Here is a 16,017-nt window from a genome sequence, read left to right on the forward strand (position 1 = left end):
TAGAACATTTCCACCGCTTGTGCTGAGATTTTTTTTTTTTATTAAAATTTGTTTTATTAAACACACTATTGGGGGTCACAATATGGAATATGTTATTAAGTAACATTTTATGCTTTTATGCCAAATTTGGAATTTTGGAAAAATTATTCCTATAATAGTAAAAATGGAAAAAATAAAATAAAAAAACTTAACACAAACACACACATACATAAATAATATATATATAAATTAATAAAATAAGTGTAGAAATTACAATATAGAATGCATCTGACCACCTGATAAAAGTGTGACAATTAAATCTCGTCATTTTGTATTGCATATTTGGTTGCACTTTATTTTACAGTACGTGTACTAACATGTACTTTTAGTGTACTTACAGTGTATTTATCTAAGAAAGTTCTGGTAATACAAGGTAACTACATGGGGTAGGGTTAGGTTTAGGGGTAGGTTCAGGGTTAGTACCTAGTTATTACATAGTTATTGTAATTACTATAATAAGTACATAGTATGTACATGAGGAACAGGACTGTAAAATAAAGTGCTACCGCATATTTTTTATGTGTTCATATGAAATAAAATAAAAATGCTGTAGTTCATCTTCTGTCAGTCTATGACGTTCTCCCTGTGGTCTTTTTGTTGACTTGTGACCATTATTTTGTGAACAAACGAGTGGCAATCAGTGGCATTTATAGGACCCAGCATGAGGCATCTCACGCGCTCTGGTTTGTTCTTGTGACTCGATTTCACGTGAAGGACAGCCACAGTTACACATCATATTAGCAAGATTTTTAATGCTTAATGTCTGTCACAAAACTTCAGAGCAATCATAGAGATGAAATGCTTCCGAATGAGTCTCGAGGAAATTTGAATCAGCTCTGTGAGTCAGGAGTCCATTATGATCATGTCTGAATCAAACTCTGATAGCTGACAATCCCTGAAATATTTTTAGGTGTCAAGGAGATTTTTAAACTCAACATTTTTAAAGCAAAATTATGCTGCCTAGTAAAATTCCTAATTTTGATCAAAATATAAGGCAGCGTTGTATGAGACGGTCTCAGAATGCATTCCGGTGAGATCAGAGAAGAATTTGCATCCAAGATTGGGATTAAATATCTGCATAAATTTGCAGTGCATGCAATATGTATAAATGTAATGAATTGTGCTTATTAGAGTATGCCAGAGACTGTTGGCATAAGATCATTAGTTTGTTATTCTTACGGATACACTCTTGTGCTATTTTTGCTGCAGTTGAACTTAATGCGTTTTGTTGTGTTGCAAGACATGAACATTAGCGGAGCATGTGGTGCACTTCAGATCAGTCATTTATGAGCTTCCATTGTTTAAGATGCCCATATTCATTCTGCAAGTGACAGAGCAACTGGATGTCATCTATTTTCAATGAGAGCTGATGATTTGAGGCTACAGAGACCCTGTGCATTATGTGTCTTAATGCAGATGAGCAGTGATCTGATGCAATGACTGCTAATAGTGACCAACATTTCACTGACCTCGGTTCTAGAAGGAATTTACCACTCATTTTCTTATACTAAGGTTGAAACAAGGTTATTGTGTACTTAAGACATATTGAACTCCAGTTCTGTGAAGAATCGCATGTGACATTCAGCAAGGGTGCTTTAAAATTGATCAGTTAACCTTCTATATTGTTGCAAAAGGTGTATATTTAATTTTTTTTAAGCTTTGTATTTATTAAATATAAAAAAAAATAAGCAGCAAAACTGCTTTCAACACGGATAATAATAAGAAATGTTTTTGAGCTGCAAATCAGCAAATTAGAATGATTTCTTATCTTTTCATACAGAAATATCTACAGTGACTTCCAGTGATTTTTTTTCTTCTTTCCCAGCAGTATTCCATCAGTTCTCAAAGAAAGCCGGGAATTCTTTTAAGTCTGATGACAAGTGAACCTTGGCAACCCACGAGAGTTAAAACCATTCTTACTGAGCACTTACATTTCACGCTTGAGATCCGACATATGAAAATGTATAGCAGCTCAGCTAAATATGTCAGAACAGGTCTGACAGATCTGAATTCCACACACATTTTCCACTTTGCCCTTTTCCTAGGTGTTTGCTCTCCACTCAACATTAATGCTACCGCTTCACGTGATTCAGCACTTTTAAAAGGTCTTGTCCAGAACAAATTGCTTGCACATTTTGTCCATTCTGTACCAGTGTTTACAATGAAAAAGGGAGTCATCAAAACACTTTTTCTGTGGCTCTTTGGGTCAAAATGATAGTTATGTTCTGTGAATCAGAGCCAAGAGTCTCAGGCCAAGTGAAAATAGCATGTCAAAGAAGATGATGTGATGCCTGATGATGGATAGAGCTTTCTTCTTTCGTTCTCTCTCTCCTCTGCCCCCGACTGTGTCGCCATATTATCCTTGGCCACAACATGTTGGAAAAAGATGATGAAATAAAACAGAAAAACCCATTTGGCCTCCGGTTTGGGCTTGCCAGCAGCCTTTCTGTGTGATCCCTGCGGTCATGAATTTGGAGAGTATTGTTTGTGGCAGGCAGAATCAGTGAACAGGTGGTGTTATTGAAATGTTGATTTTGATTGAATTTGAATGTACACTGACGTTCGCTCGAAATGACTTGGACCGTGAGAGCGTTCAGAGACTCTTCTTGCACTGAAACAGGACCAAATCATATGATCAGTTTGGTTTTAAACGTTGTTTACTCGGGCTGCACGATATTGGGAAAAAATTACATTGCGATATTTAATTTTTCTGCGATATATATTGCGATATGAAATCTAATCAAATTTTTTCTTACAAACAAAAATGGGAGCAGATTTACATTCTCATTTTAAATGATTTAAACATCGACACCATCGTGTCAATTGATTAATATGCGCGAGGGAGAGAGAGCAAGACAGCGTTGTTTGAAGCACTCTCTCTCTCTCTCCCTCTGTCTCTCTCGCTCTCTCTCTCTCTCTCGCTCTCTCTCTCGCGCTCTCTCCTTCGCGCGCGCGCTCTCTCTCTCTTTCTCTCTCGCGCGCGCTCTCCGCGAATCTCCGGGGAGCAGCTGGCCCATACAGTTAATGAATAACGGATATATATAAAATGTAAAAAAAATATTTTGGATTCGATTAATCGCGATTAATCATTTGACAGTACTAATATATATGTATATACACACACACACACAAACAAATGCTTTGCACATGAGTAGTTTTGATTAAAACCCTGTCTTAAGACTTAAGAATTTATTCTAATACTCCTATATAATTCTAATACTCATAACAGTAAATAAGCTCCCTCTAGTGGTTCTTATAGCTAACTAATGGACTCTTAACACTGGATAACGCTCCTGAGGTAAATGCAACGTTACGTGACATTGTTCACAAGCTGTTATATTTGATGTTTTTCTTTCTTTTTAAATGCTGATTGAGAGATTATTTGAGACATGATACATTTTAGTAAGTTGTACTGCATCTTTAAACATAACTTTTCATGTTCATGTTTCATGTACAGGATTTGAAAGCTGAGACTTTCTTTCTTATCAGAAGTAACAAAGTGGTTTGTGATTATTGCATGGGAGGCGGCTACAAATAAAGTTTGATGAAAGAAAGGATTCAGATCTGGCAACCCTGGTCAACCCTGGCTTGAATTACAGCTGATTCATGGGGTTCAAAAAGTATTGTGTTAATGGCGTGACATTAATATGTTTCTATTGCTTAAACAATGCATATTGCTTTATGCTTTCTGACACATTTTGCCACCCCCTTTTGATTGACTGGATATTATTGGCTCTGATCATCGGCTGTTTTAAACAATCAGCTAGTGGAGATAATTGCTTTTTAAAAAAAAAGTTTGCATATTGTAAACGTGCTGGAAGGCTTTTGTGTTTGGTTGTGATGTGAGCCGAAGTAGCAGTGCTGGTAATGGAGTGTAGAGCAGCTTTTTAATATCTCAATGTCAACTCCCTTATACTGGGAAGAACCAGAGTGATTAACATTTTATTACTGCCCTGTTTCTGACCTGGTACCCTCTTTCTGTCTAAATCGCACTTTAATTCACTCAAGTTTTTTTTACCCTCTCTCTGTCTCTTCCTCCCTCTTGTTCTCTTCTCAGCTCTGGTAGACACACTCACTCACTCACACACACACACACACACACACACACACACTCTCCCCGCAGCTTCGGTCCCATTCTTGCAGCATTCCTACATGTCAGTCAGATAACATATTCTCAAACAGCACGTTTATGCCAGCAGGAGCAGATGTTTCCCGCATGCCCAATCCTGCCGGTCCCGACTGAGTCACTCACCCACCTCCTCTCCAGTTCTCTCTTTCCCAGGAATTATCGCTCCTTTCATGGGCTGCTGTGAATGAGGACGGACTTATAGACATACATGACCTGAATGCTGCCAACTTTGCTTCATAGCCATGTGTTTAGAGCCTGTAAAATGTCATGTGACTGATCTCTCTGTATTAAAACGGCTTACAGTACAATAGTTAGAGAACATTATTTTCCTTTTTAATATAGGAAATAATATATTTTATATATATGTATATTATATTTTGTAATATATTTATTATTTATATGTAATATTATATATATATATATATATATATATATATATATATATATATATATATATATATATATATATATATATATTTTCCCACAGGATTCTTTTAGAAGTAGAAAGTTTATTTTGAAATAGAAATCTTTTGTTAGATTAATAACAATTCAACATAATTCATATATATATATATATATATATATATATATATATATAGTACAGAACAAAAGTTTGGACACACCTTCTCATTCAAAGAGTTTTCTTTATTTTCATGACTATGAAAATTGTAGAGTCACACTGAAGGCATCAAGGGCTATTTGACCAAGAAGGAGAGTGATGGGGTGCTGCGCAAGATGACCTGGCCTCCACAGTCACCGGACCTGAACCCAATCGAGATGGTTTAGGGGTGAGCTGGACCGCAAACTGAAGGCAAAAGGGCCAACAAGTGCTAAGCATCTCTCGGGGAACTCCTTCAAGACTGTTGGAAGACCATTTCAGGTGACTACCTCTTGAAGCTCATCAAGAGAATGCCAAGAGTGTGCAAAGCAGTAATCAAAGCAAAAGATGGCTACTTTGAAGAACCTACAATGACATTTTCAGTTGTTTCACACTTTTTTGTTATGTATATAATTCCACACGTGTTAATTCATAGTTTTGATGCCTTCAGTGTGAATCTACAATTTTCATAGTCATGAAAATAAAGAAAACTCTTTGAATGAGAAGGTGTGTCCAAACTTTTGGACTGTACTGTATATATATATATATATATATATATATATATATATATAATGACACATCGACGTACAAAACTGCATATTCTCCTTTTAATGCCAGAATAATATTATATTATTATTATTATTATTATATATTATTAATATTATTACACTGCCCCTAAATGGAGAATATGCAGGCAGTTTTGTGTGTCTGTCTCATTTATTTATTTATTTATTTTCATATCTATATGTCTTTAAATCAATTGATGCCACTAATGTTGCAAACTGTAGTAAATTCGTCCTGTCCTTAAAAACAGATGTTATGAACCCAGTACCTTGTAAACACAAATGAGTTCTCAGAAGGACTGATAAAAAACACCTGTGTGCTCTTACTTTCAGAAGTTGTTGAAGCAGCCAATCAGATAAGAATTTACCGGTGTTAAGAAAGTGTGCAGTATTCACCAGACGGTCAGGGAACAGATGGTAGCCAGAGCGTTTGAAGCATGCTGCTCACAGAAATGGCAAGACCTGGTTAAAAACAGCAATTCCAAATGGATTGGCTGGCGATTTTTCACACAAAAATACTGTTTATTATTCTAAAGAGTTCAGAGTTTGCTCGCAGTGATTCTTTCTACAACAAGTTTAGTTTGAGAAACTTTCTGCTTTTTCTCCCTCAGAGTCAGTTTTTTTTTTAATTATTATAAATTTTTTAATGAGGTTTTTTTGTAGTTTTCAGTGATATTTTGATATATATATGTATATATATATATATATACATATATATATATATATATGTATATATATATACATATATATATATATATATATACATATATATATATATACATATATATATGTATATATATATACATATATATATATATATATATATATATATATATATATATGTACATATATATATATATATATATATATATATATGTATATGTATATATATATATATATATATGTATATATATATATGTATATATATATATATATATATATATATATATACGTGTATATATATATATATATATTTTTTTTTTTCAGTTTTAGTTCTTTTAGAACAAGTTAAACTCAAGCAAATTATGAAATGTTGCCTTGCCAACTTAAATAATTACACTTGAAAGTGACTTCTGTATGAGCAGCACTTTATTCATGACAATTTCATCCACAATTCCTGAATGTGTCCATACCTTTACCCAACAATAAATATGAAAAAACTGCACTGTATTTAATCTCTTTATATAAGGAGTCCATGGTCTAAGTGAGCATTTCCTGGTCAGAATAAGCTTGCAAAGTGAACATGAGTGTGCTCATTAATGTCTGTCTATAGGGCTGTGTTTAATGCTCCACAGATGATTTCAGGTAGCTCATTGTGTGCCCAGCCCTTTAAAACAAACAGTAGCTCTGAACTGAATGGGTTCTTCAAGTGCTCGACGTTGCTATTCATCTTGGCTTGCGTTTGATCAAGAGTCCTTAGGTTATCCAAGGCAGTAGAACAATAGAGGCGTAAAGAAGACCTCGGGCCATTGTCTGCTGTCCTCCTGCCGTTGATGTGTGGTGTGCTTTGGTGCGTCGGACAGGACGGTGGAGTAGAAGGAGATCTATTGGTGCCTATGTTTATTTGTAAAAAGAGCCTGGGTTCGCTCAGCTCAACGCTTGTATTCTTCATGTCGGCTGGCATGCATGGTGAGCCTCGCCGTAATATGAGAGCTTTGTAGGATGTACAAAATCAAGGGGCTTGAATTGCATTCATTATTTCTTCCAACTCAAAAAGAAGCTCTTTGTTGTGATGTGAAAAACATGATAGGCTCGCAATTGCCTATTTCATTACACTGTAAACACGTACACCTATGCTTTTCTAGTTTAATATCATTTTATATTGATATTTTATATATATATATATATATATATATATATATATATATATATATATATATATATATATATATATTATCTTGAGTTTTACAACACTAGCTTTTAAAAACATCCCATAGGAATGAATTGGACACAAAAATGTATAAAAAAAAAATATTGTCGGTTGTAATAAATTGTATTTAATTTATTTTATGAATTAAAATTAGGTGCTATTTATTTATTTATTTATTTATTTATACATTTGATATTTATTATCCAAGTATTCTGCTCCTCCATTGGTTGTTAGAGAATAAGATGCTGTGTTTTGCATTCATTGAAGCTCTTTGTTGTGATGTAAAAACATTTGGTGAATTTCCTCAATTACACTGTAAACTAGTGTTTTCTGGTTTTGTCTGTCTGTGAATGTATGTATCTTTCAGCTAAGACGGTGGAGGATTACTGTATACATGCTGGCCTGCTATACAGAGCACTAGTTCACTGCCGAGCCAGCCGTATGGGAAGCGGTAACCTTGGTGATATTCACCTCGCTCTCAGATAAGGTCCTGTTGGAATCGGTTCTGGCCAATCTGGCTCCTGCCAGAGTGAGACACGTCCCCCGGACCTCATTTGTGCACCTGTATGAGGAAAATCATAGTGATTACATTCTTCAAATGGCCGAGGAGTGATTGACCTGTTATAAGTGCCATACAGTCGGGCGACCTGCTCATGCATTAAAAATGACATTCAAGAGTTTACATTGTCGAGGTTGTAGTCTTTGTAATGTGCTGCAGTGAATATGTTTAATGGAGGAAACTTTTGAGTGATGTGACACCATTAGCCTGATAAAAATGAGTTGTATTGAGTTCATCTTTGTTTGCATTTGACATTTACTTGATCTGTCACTAAAGTCCCTTACCCTTTGGTTTCTACTGCCAACTCATACAGGATTAAAGCAATGAACTGGACGTTTGAAATATTTTTATTTGGTTTTGTGAATTAAAACTAAACTCTGTATTTTATTTTACGGGTCAATAATTTTAGTTAGATGTTTTATTTTTACCTGATTTTAAGAAATAAATTACAATTATTTTTATTTTAACGGTATTTGTAAATTATTTTAATGTTGTAGGTGGGGTTTATTTTATTTAAAAAATATTTAGGAATTAATTGACCCTTCATTAATTATCTTCCATTTTTCTGTAAATCTTCTGTAAATCAGCTGTTTAGCAAAGAAAAGCCTCATTTGAAAGAGATTGCAATAATGTGAGTGCAACGTTTTAACAATACAAATAAACCTGTATCTTTGTTTCTTAAGTTTAATATGCATTTTTTTACAAAGAAAAACATAAATATAAATGTTTTTTGAGAAACAGTGATGTATATTTTTACGTTTTTTTATTTAATTACATTTGTAATAAATTATTTGACCTTTAACTAAACTTTGCTTATATTTTATTTGAGAAATTATTTGAACCTTCACTAAACTCTAAAATGTATTTCATAATTTTTTTTTACATTTTATTTATTTGTAATATTATAATATTTTATTATTATAACTTTTTATTTATTATAATTGTTTTCTTTTATTAATAATTTATTTATTTATTAGTTATTTGTACATGCACATTGTACCTACTGTGTTTATTATTGCTATCCAAGCATTCTAATCTCTATTGCTTGGTAAATAAGAGGTTTTTGCAGTGAACTGTTTAGTGAGTTGGGTCTGTGTTGTTTGTCTTGCATCATGAGTGAGTCGTGTGCTCACTGTGTCCTTCACTCCCCATGGACTAGAAAGACAGTCCTCCCTGTAACTAGATGCTCACTACAGAAAAATCCCAGGCGACAGCCTACTACAAACGCTAAACTTCTCTGTGCTGAAGAGCATAAGCGCATTTATTTATTTATTCATTTATTTTTGGCTGCTTGGTTTTGCACAGGACACACACACACACACACACACACACTATCCCAAGCTGTTTTCTGTTGAGTCAGGGAAGCCATCTGCCACACAGCGATAATGGCCCGCCAGGGATGCGCGGCCTGGTATAACCAGAGATGAATTAAAACACGAGAAAATAGCGAATGCTTGGCTCGGCTCGGCTCGAGTCTTACCACGTTTTACAGTGTCTGTCATCACCGCCCCCACTGATGTCAGCAGATGCCCGTAAAAAGTCTGAACTGTGCATTTTATGCGTTTCTCACCAGGACTGCGAGAAAATTTGATATGCAATATTGTGTTTTGATACAATCGTGCTTATAAAAAGCCGAGCCGGGTGAGGAAGATTTAACATTTTGTGACAGCTGGTCGTAGGAATGCATAGGATTATTATAGCGGAAAATACCACGTCATAAATGATGCATTTTTATGAGGATTGGAAAACACTTGGGAGATGAATGGGGCAAAAAATGAAAAAAGCTAGAGGCTGTGAAGAATTATTAGGCTTTATAACATGTCGAGCAGCGATCATGAAACAAGGTAACTGTCGGTCAACGTAAGGCATAAATCAATCCTGAGACAACAACAGCTTTGTTTAGTCTCTGGCCTTTAATGTCTTCAGTTGTTCATGCAAAGTTTGTCAGGTTTTGTGAACTAGGACAAAGTTGAGCTAGGTGGGCTTCGAATGTCTGGAGGGACAGAGAGTCTAACTACATTGGGATTTTTTGGAGGAAAGTAGACTTTGTTTGGGTATTGCTTAGGGTTAGTGTGTCTCTATATGCTGCTACTATTAATTAGGTTTACATTTGACAGTTAACACTTTAAAGATATGATACCTATGCCATATTGTAGGGTGTCATCTTGCTTTTCCAGATAAGAAATTTCACAAATATGTGCCTTTTATATTTAATTTAATTTAATCTTTATAAAAAAAAATACAACTATTAATGTAATTTGACTTATTTTTAGGTCATTTCAACAGTGGTAACTGTTTATTCATTCATTCATGCATTCATTTAAGTAATTATGCATTCTTAGCATTTTTATATATTTGTTTATATCAACATGATATCGATTTCATACGAACTGATGTTGTTGTTTTTTTTTAAACCTTAGGAGCTCAAATGAAATTTAATATGTTAACATGTTCATCAAAACAGTTCCTTCCACTGTTATTTTATTTATTTTTTTGTATTTAGTATGTATTTTATTTTAGCATCATTGATACACTATTGTAGTATTTTGAATTAAAATGACCAGTTATGATATTTTTAAATCATTTCCAGTTACATTTACAATTTTATTTAAAGTTTTAGCAATTTTGTTGTGTATCATTTGTGATTTTTAATGGTTTTCATTGCTTAAATCTACATAGATTTTATAAATTATTATTATAGGTTAAGGTTTAGTTATTTGAATACATCAAGTTAAACTAAATTAAAATGGCAACTAGATATTATTTTATTTAAAGTATTATAAACATTTTTAATGGTTTTGATTCTAGTTTCAGTAGTTTTAGTTAGCTATAATAAACTATAATATAGCTATATTTTATTTCTATTTTCTATATTTTATTTTTTTATTTGTTATTGTGATGTTTTACTGTATGATTTGGCTGTTTAATGTTAATTGTGAACTGCTAGAAAATGACAGCTTAATTTGGAGTAAATGCACATCACGTTTATCTTATTTTCATTTATTGTATCTTATTTTATCATTTCATTTTATAAATAGGTAGTTTAAGATGAATTGTGAATTGTGATAAAATGACTTAATATATATATATATATATATATATATATATATATATATTTTTTTTTTTTTTTTTATCAAATTACAAATCTCATATAAAATAAATGTAAATAAATTTATTTATATTTAATTAGACCTCCTGAGGTTGTTCCCAATATAAAACACTCTGTGATTACGCTGTTTGATGAAGCCTTTTAATCTTTATAATATTTTGGCCTGGGTTTCAATCTCATTTTATGGTACACTGTAAATGGAGGAGTTTTAATGAGGGCATTTAGTAACTGTCTCCACAACACTTCTAGTTTTCTTGCTCTTATGCTAAATAATTAATCCAATCCTAGTCTGACATGAGTACTTCTAAGAACTTGAGAAATACTGATTATAAGAGCCAGACTCCTTCACAATGTGTAATTAGAGCCTCATAATTTCTGCCATGCAGAAAACGCAGAGGAAATCGCAAAAACCAAACGTAAAAGCAGAAACCTGACATAAACACACACAAGTTTCATTTACATATTTTAATTACAGTTATTCAAATTTATATTAGGGTAGAATAATCTTTTTTTGTTTTCATGAATAGAACGTAATCAGAATCTGGAATTGGTATGAAGTAAAATTGAATTTGTAATAACATAGAATGACCCATTAAATCCAGGATTTATGAAGCCAATTGGTGCCAATTTATTTAGCATTTTCTTTTTGATTTGCTATGTTTCAAGGTGGTATCAGATTCAAGCATTTGTCCTTTTGATTCCCACGGTCTGTTCGTTTAGTCCATGTGATTGAGTGAAAGGTGTTTTGTGATCTCAGTCATATGTATTGTGTCTTCACAGGCGGCGGGTCTTTCTCCCGGTGAGACACAGGCTCCAAGTCTCCTGTTGGCTCCTGGAGTGAGATGGGGCCAGACCCCCATCAACCAGTCCACCCCATGGGAGACAGATGAGCCTCCCACCAAGCAGCACAGAGAGAGCGATGCCACAGGTACGCCACCACCTGTCTTCATCTGTTCTTTCATACAGAACGGGACAACAGACAGGAAACAGTACAGTATGTTTGCCTTGGATGAGTTGCTCATGTTGCTGTATTCCTCATCTGAAAGTCACTTTGGATGAATACTGCAGCCACTGTATATTTATGAATAAATTCTTAAACAGGGTTTTAAAACAAATCAGAAGGTTGGTAAGGACTTTTTTAATGTCAATTTATTGGATCAAAAATACTGTAAAAATAGCAATATTTAATATGTAGTAATATTAAATATGTAATAGTAAAATGTTTGTATTATTTATATTGATTATTATTATTTGTTTTGATTTCATATGTATTTTAATTTATTAATTGGCTGTTTGAAGTTAATTGTGAATTGCCAGAAAATGACACCTTAATTTGGATTAAATTTGCATAATTTTTATTTTATTATTTTTATTTGTTGTGTAACATTCTTTCAGCATTTTATTTGTTAGAAGTCTATTTAAGGTTAATTTTTATAATTATTTTGACATAAATTTGCATCACTTTTATTTTATTGTTTTTTTATTATTAATATATTGTATATTTTATATTTATATGTTTATTTTAGTTTTTAAAATGTGTATTTTATACACGTTTTCATAATCCAAAAGTGACTTACAAATAAAGCGCATCACATTCACGTCTCTGTTTTTGGTTGAAATAGTTCAGTTGCTTGTGGTCATCATACGGAAGGGAAAGCGCTCTTGACCAATCAACATACAGAACTTGAACTGGTCTCAGATTTATGAAATTACCATATTGACATGAACCTAGTTATGATGTTTTCCTCCTCAAATGAACTTACATGGGGTCATTTGTGTTGACTTTTTAGATATTGTTTTGAAATTCATCATGCCATAGCATCAAACGCATGAAATTGAGGCAGTAATGAGGGGCCGACCAAAGTAATGCGGATTACACGAGCGTTTCCTCGCATTAAATCTGAATGATCTGTTAATGAAGACGGACTGCTGCCCTTAGCCTTTCCTGAGTGATTATATGTGGGAAATTGGACATCGCTGTTGAAGAGGACAGTTTCGTCAGTTTTTTATTGGTTTCTCTCAAGCCCCCCGGGGCCTCCACAGGGGCCCCCTGCTGAGGCGTTTAAGCAGGAACCGAAGTCTCACAGAGGGAGGGAGTGTTAGCATTGTGTTGTGCTCTACAAGGTCCCGCTTCCGGCACCTTCCCCAAAACACAAAGTGAGATGTCACTCAACTTCCCCTCGTTCGACAGCGCTTGGTGTATTATGACACATCTGGAGCCCAGATCTGCGTCCCATTAGCTCGGAGACAAAAAAGCTACATAACGACTCTGCAGGCATTAATTAATCATGATGGTTAGCAGTGCGCGGTGAGGAAGTAATTCCAAAAAAAAAAAAAAACCTTTCCCCAAACTTTTACAAAGACTCGGCTCTCGCATGACGTCAATTTGCACTTTAATTTAAATTCAGCAAAAAAAGTCCCTTGTAATAATTAGAGGTTGATTTAACTTGAGAAAAAAAAAGAGATCTCGACTTTTCCGAAATTATAAAGCACTCTTATGAAACAACTATTTTATCCCTATTCGCTTTGTAATTATATGAGCAATCAACGCTAGGATCCATACTGCTAATTTCATTAGCATTTCAGCGCTGAAGCCAGGGCTATAATTGAGTTTCATTATTATTTATTTATTTCTTTAATAATCTAATGATAGATTTTTCGTCAAAAGACTTGATTGCAGTGCACAAATCTGCAGAAAATGCTTAAATGCTCTGGGAATTACGTTTTTGGTTAATAGCACTTTTGTGTCTAATTTTTTTTGTTAGCATGTCCGTGGCAGTTGAAATTTAGTGCCGCTATCCCTTAGTTTGTTCTGAATTTGCGGCAGGGGTTTGAGGTAAACATCCATTGACCAATGAGAATTTCAAACAGGTCCAGATTTTTACAAATCCAATTGGCTGTATTCCCACTTGATTTCAGACTGACCCGGCACTTTCCACATTCTCGAAATGGATTTTACACTTTCATATAAATCAAATGCTCTGTCAGAGGTTTCTCTAGTGTGCAAGCACCCGTAGGATCTGCTATCATAACTCTGTCTGTCTTTGAAATTACAGTTATAGTGTTGAGATGAATACAAACAGTAAGAGGAAGTTTTTGCTTCTTGCGTACACTCGTGTTGTAACCTTGGTGCATTACTGCATTGGCGAATGACTCTGATATGACCCTCAAAATATGAATAATGCATAAAGAAATAAATGTTTTCCAGTGGATGCCCTTGTCACAGCAGAAAATGGAGTTGTTATGAGTAAATCCCACATCCAAAACCAAACCGTAGATCTGGGTTGACTCAAACATCGAAACCACTAGGTCACTGCTGGAAAATGAGAAAATCTGAGAAGAGTCAGATCTCCATGTGTCTTAAATACATCACATTATGAGGCCATCTATTAGACAGTGCACTTCATCTGACCTCTCTTCTTGAAAAAGGGAGAAATATTGATGACTTGATGTTTTTTGCACAGGCAGATGCTGTTTAAATGCCAATGTCTGCTAATAGCTTCTACTTCTGAATAGCAAGAGCAAATAGGAAATCTTCAGTTTCACTTTATCATGGATAGTGGTAATAAATTATCTTCAACAATATATCACAATTGACTTCATTTGCTTTATTATTACTCAACTGTTCAAAAGTTAGGGGTTGGGATTTTCCACTGAATTTTCAGCATCATTACTCCAGTCTTCAGTGTCACATGATCCTTCAGAAATCATTCTAATATGCTGATTTGGCACTCAAGAAAATGCTTTATTATCAGTGCAGGTGTGTTGTTAATTTTTTTTGAAACTGTTCAGAAAACGTTCAAAAGGACAGCATTTATTTTTAAGAGATATATTTTTTAACATTATAAATATCCTTACTGGTACTTTTGATTAATATAATGTGCCCTTGCTAAATAAAAAAGTTAATTTATTTTTAAAAAGTGACCCAAAAGGTTTTGAATTGTAGTGTCTACTTTTTTTTTTTTTTTTTTGGAATGGTTAATCAGAATGTGTTATTCTTTAGGCCATTGCAGGTTATTGGCAGCCAAATGCCTATTACTGGTCCTGTCTTATATTTTGTTTTGTTTGTTTCTCATCGAACATCCTGTTTCGCTTGAAAATTGTCTCATTACCAGAGGTAATATTAACAGCAATTCACATAGAATTTAAATGAAGCTCCTCCAAATAACATCCAAAAGTTTCTTCTTTGGTTATTTTAGCAAACACCTTCCTACCCAAGGTGCACGGATGCCATAAAACAATAATTTAGTTTCACAGGTTCTCCCAGATGAAGTGGGCTGAATGTCAAATGTGATGTTGGTTGTTCTTCACTCTGTTTTTCCTATCTTTCTCCGCAGGGCCCCCATGGGTGCCTCCAGTGGTGGCGGTCAGTCAGCCCAGCCTACTGGTCCATTCGTATGGGATGCCTCAGCCACCTGCCTACAGCCAAGGAGTGTCCGTCCAGTCTCCCATCATCGGAGTGACCCCAGCCATCCAGACCCCCATCCCACCGCACCATCCGCTCATGACCTCCCACTTCCAGCTTCCTCCCCTTTCCTCCCAACCACCTAGCAGCCTGGTCCTCAACCTACAAAACCAGTCGCACTATGCCACCAGCCAGCCGCCAATCAACCCCGGCCAGGTAGTTCACCCCACCCCTCAGAGCGTGGTGGGAAATGGTCACATGACACACGCGCTCATACAGCCTCCCGCTTTGCCTTCCGCTGCACTGCCGCTAATGAACGGCCAGGCGACGACTCAGCCGGCCTCGACCAATCAGGAAAGCCCAAACGGGCTTCAGATGCTCCGTACGGTCGGAATGGGGAAGTACGAGTTCACGGACCAGAGTCATCCGAGAGGTAAGTGGTTCCCTTAGCTTGTGCGTTTGCGACTAACGAACATGTCCGAGGATGTCTTGAAGTATCTTTTCCAGGGAAATAACCACAAACGTGTCAGGGAGACGATGTTAAAACCTGCCGTGTAACAGCCGGTGGTGTAAAAGCATCTCCAAGGTCGTGGATTCAGTCCTGAAACAACTGTCACATAAGCAGACCTTTTCCTCGCAAACATTTACACAAGTTCCTGAGAGTCTCCTGCTGTGAATTCTTGATGGTTTTCAAGGCTGTAAATCGTTGTTTGTACAAGATAACCTTGGACGAGACTCTGTCAGT

At 35.1% G+C, this 16,017-nt stretch overlaps 1 protein-coding gene across 2 annotated transcripts in view; it reads left to right on the top strand.

Moving 5' to 3' along the window:
* LOC132106483 (kelch-like protein 29) overlaps nucleotides 1–16,017 on the top strand; it is a 251,261-nt gene that overhangs the window by 128,249 nt on the left and 106,995 nt on the right. For both annotated transcript variants that reach the window (XM_059512191.1, XM_059512193.1), the window contains 2 exons: nucleotides 11,648–11,795; nucleotides 15,205–15,705. In XM_059512191.1, the coding sequence (XP_059368174.1) occupies nucleotides 11,648–11,795; nucleotides 15,205–15,705 (649 nt within the window). The remainder of the gene's footprint in view (nucleotides 1–11,647; nucleotides 11,796–15,204; nucleotides 15,706–16,017) is intronic.

Source organism: Carassius carassius, chromosome 27 (genome assembly GCF_963082965.1).
Source record: "Carassius carassius chromosome 27, fCarCar2.1, whole genome shotgun sequence".
Lineage (NCBI taxonomy): Eukaryota > Metazoa > Chordata > Actinopteri > Cypriniformes > Cyprinidae > Carassius > Carassius carassius.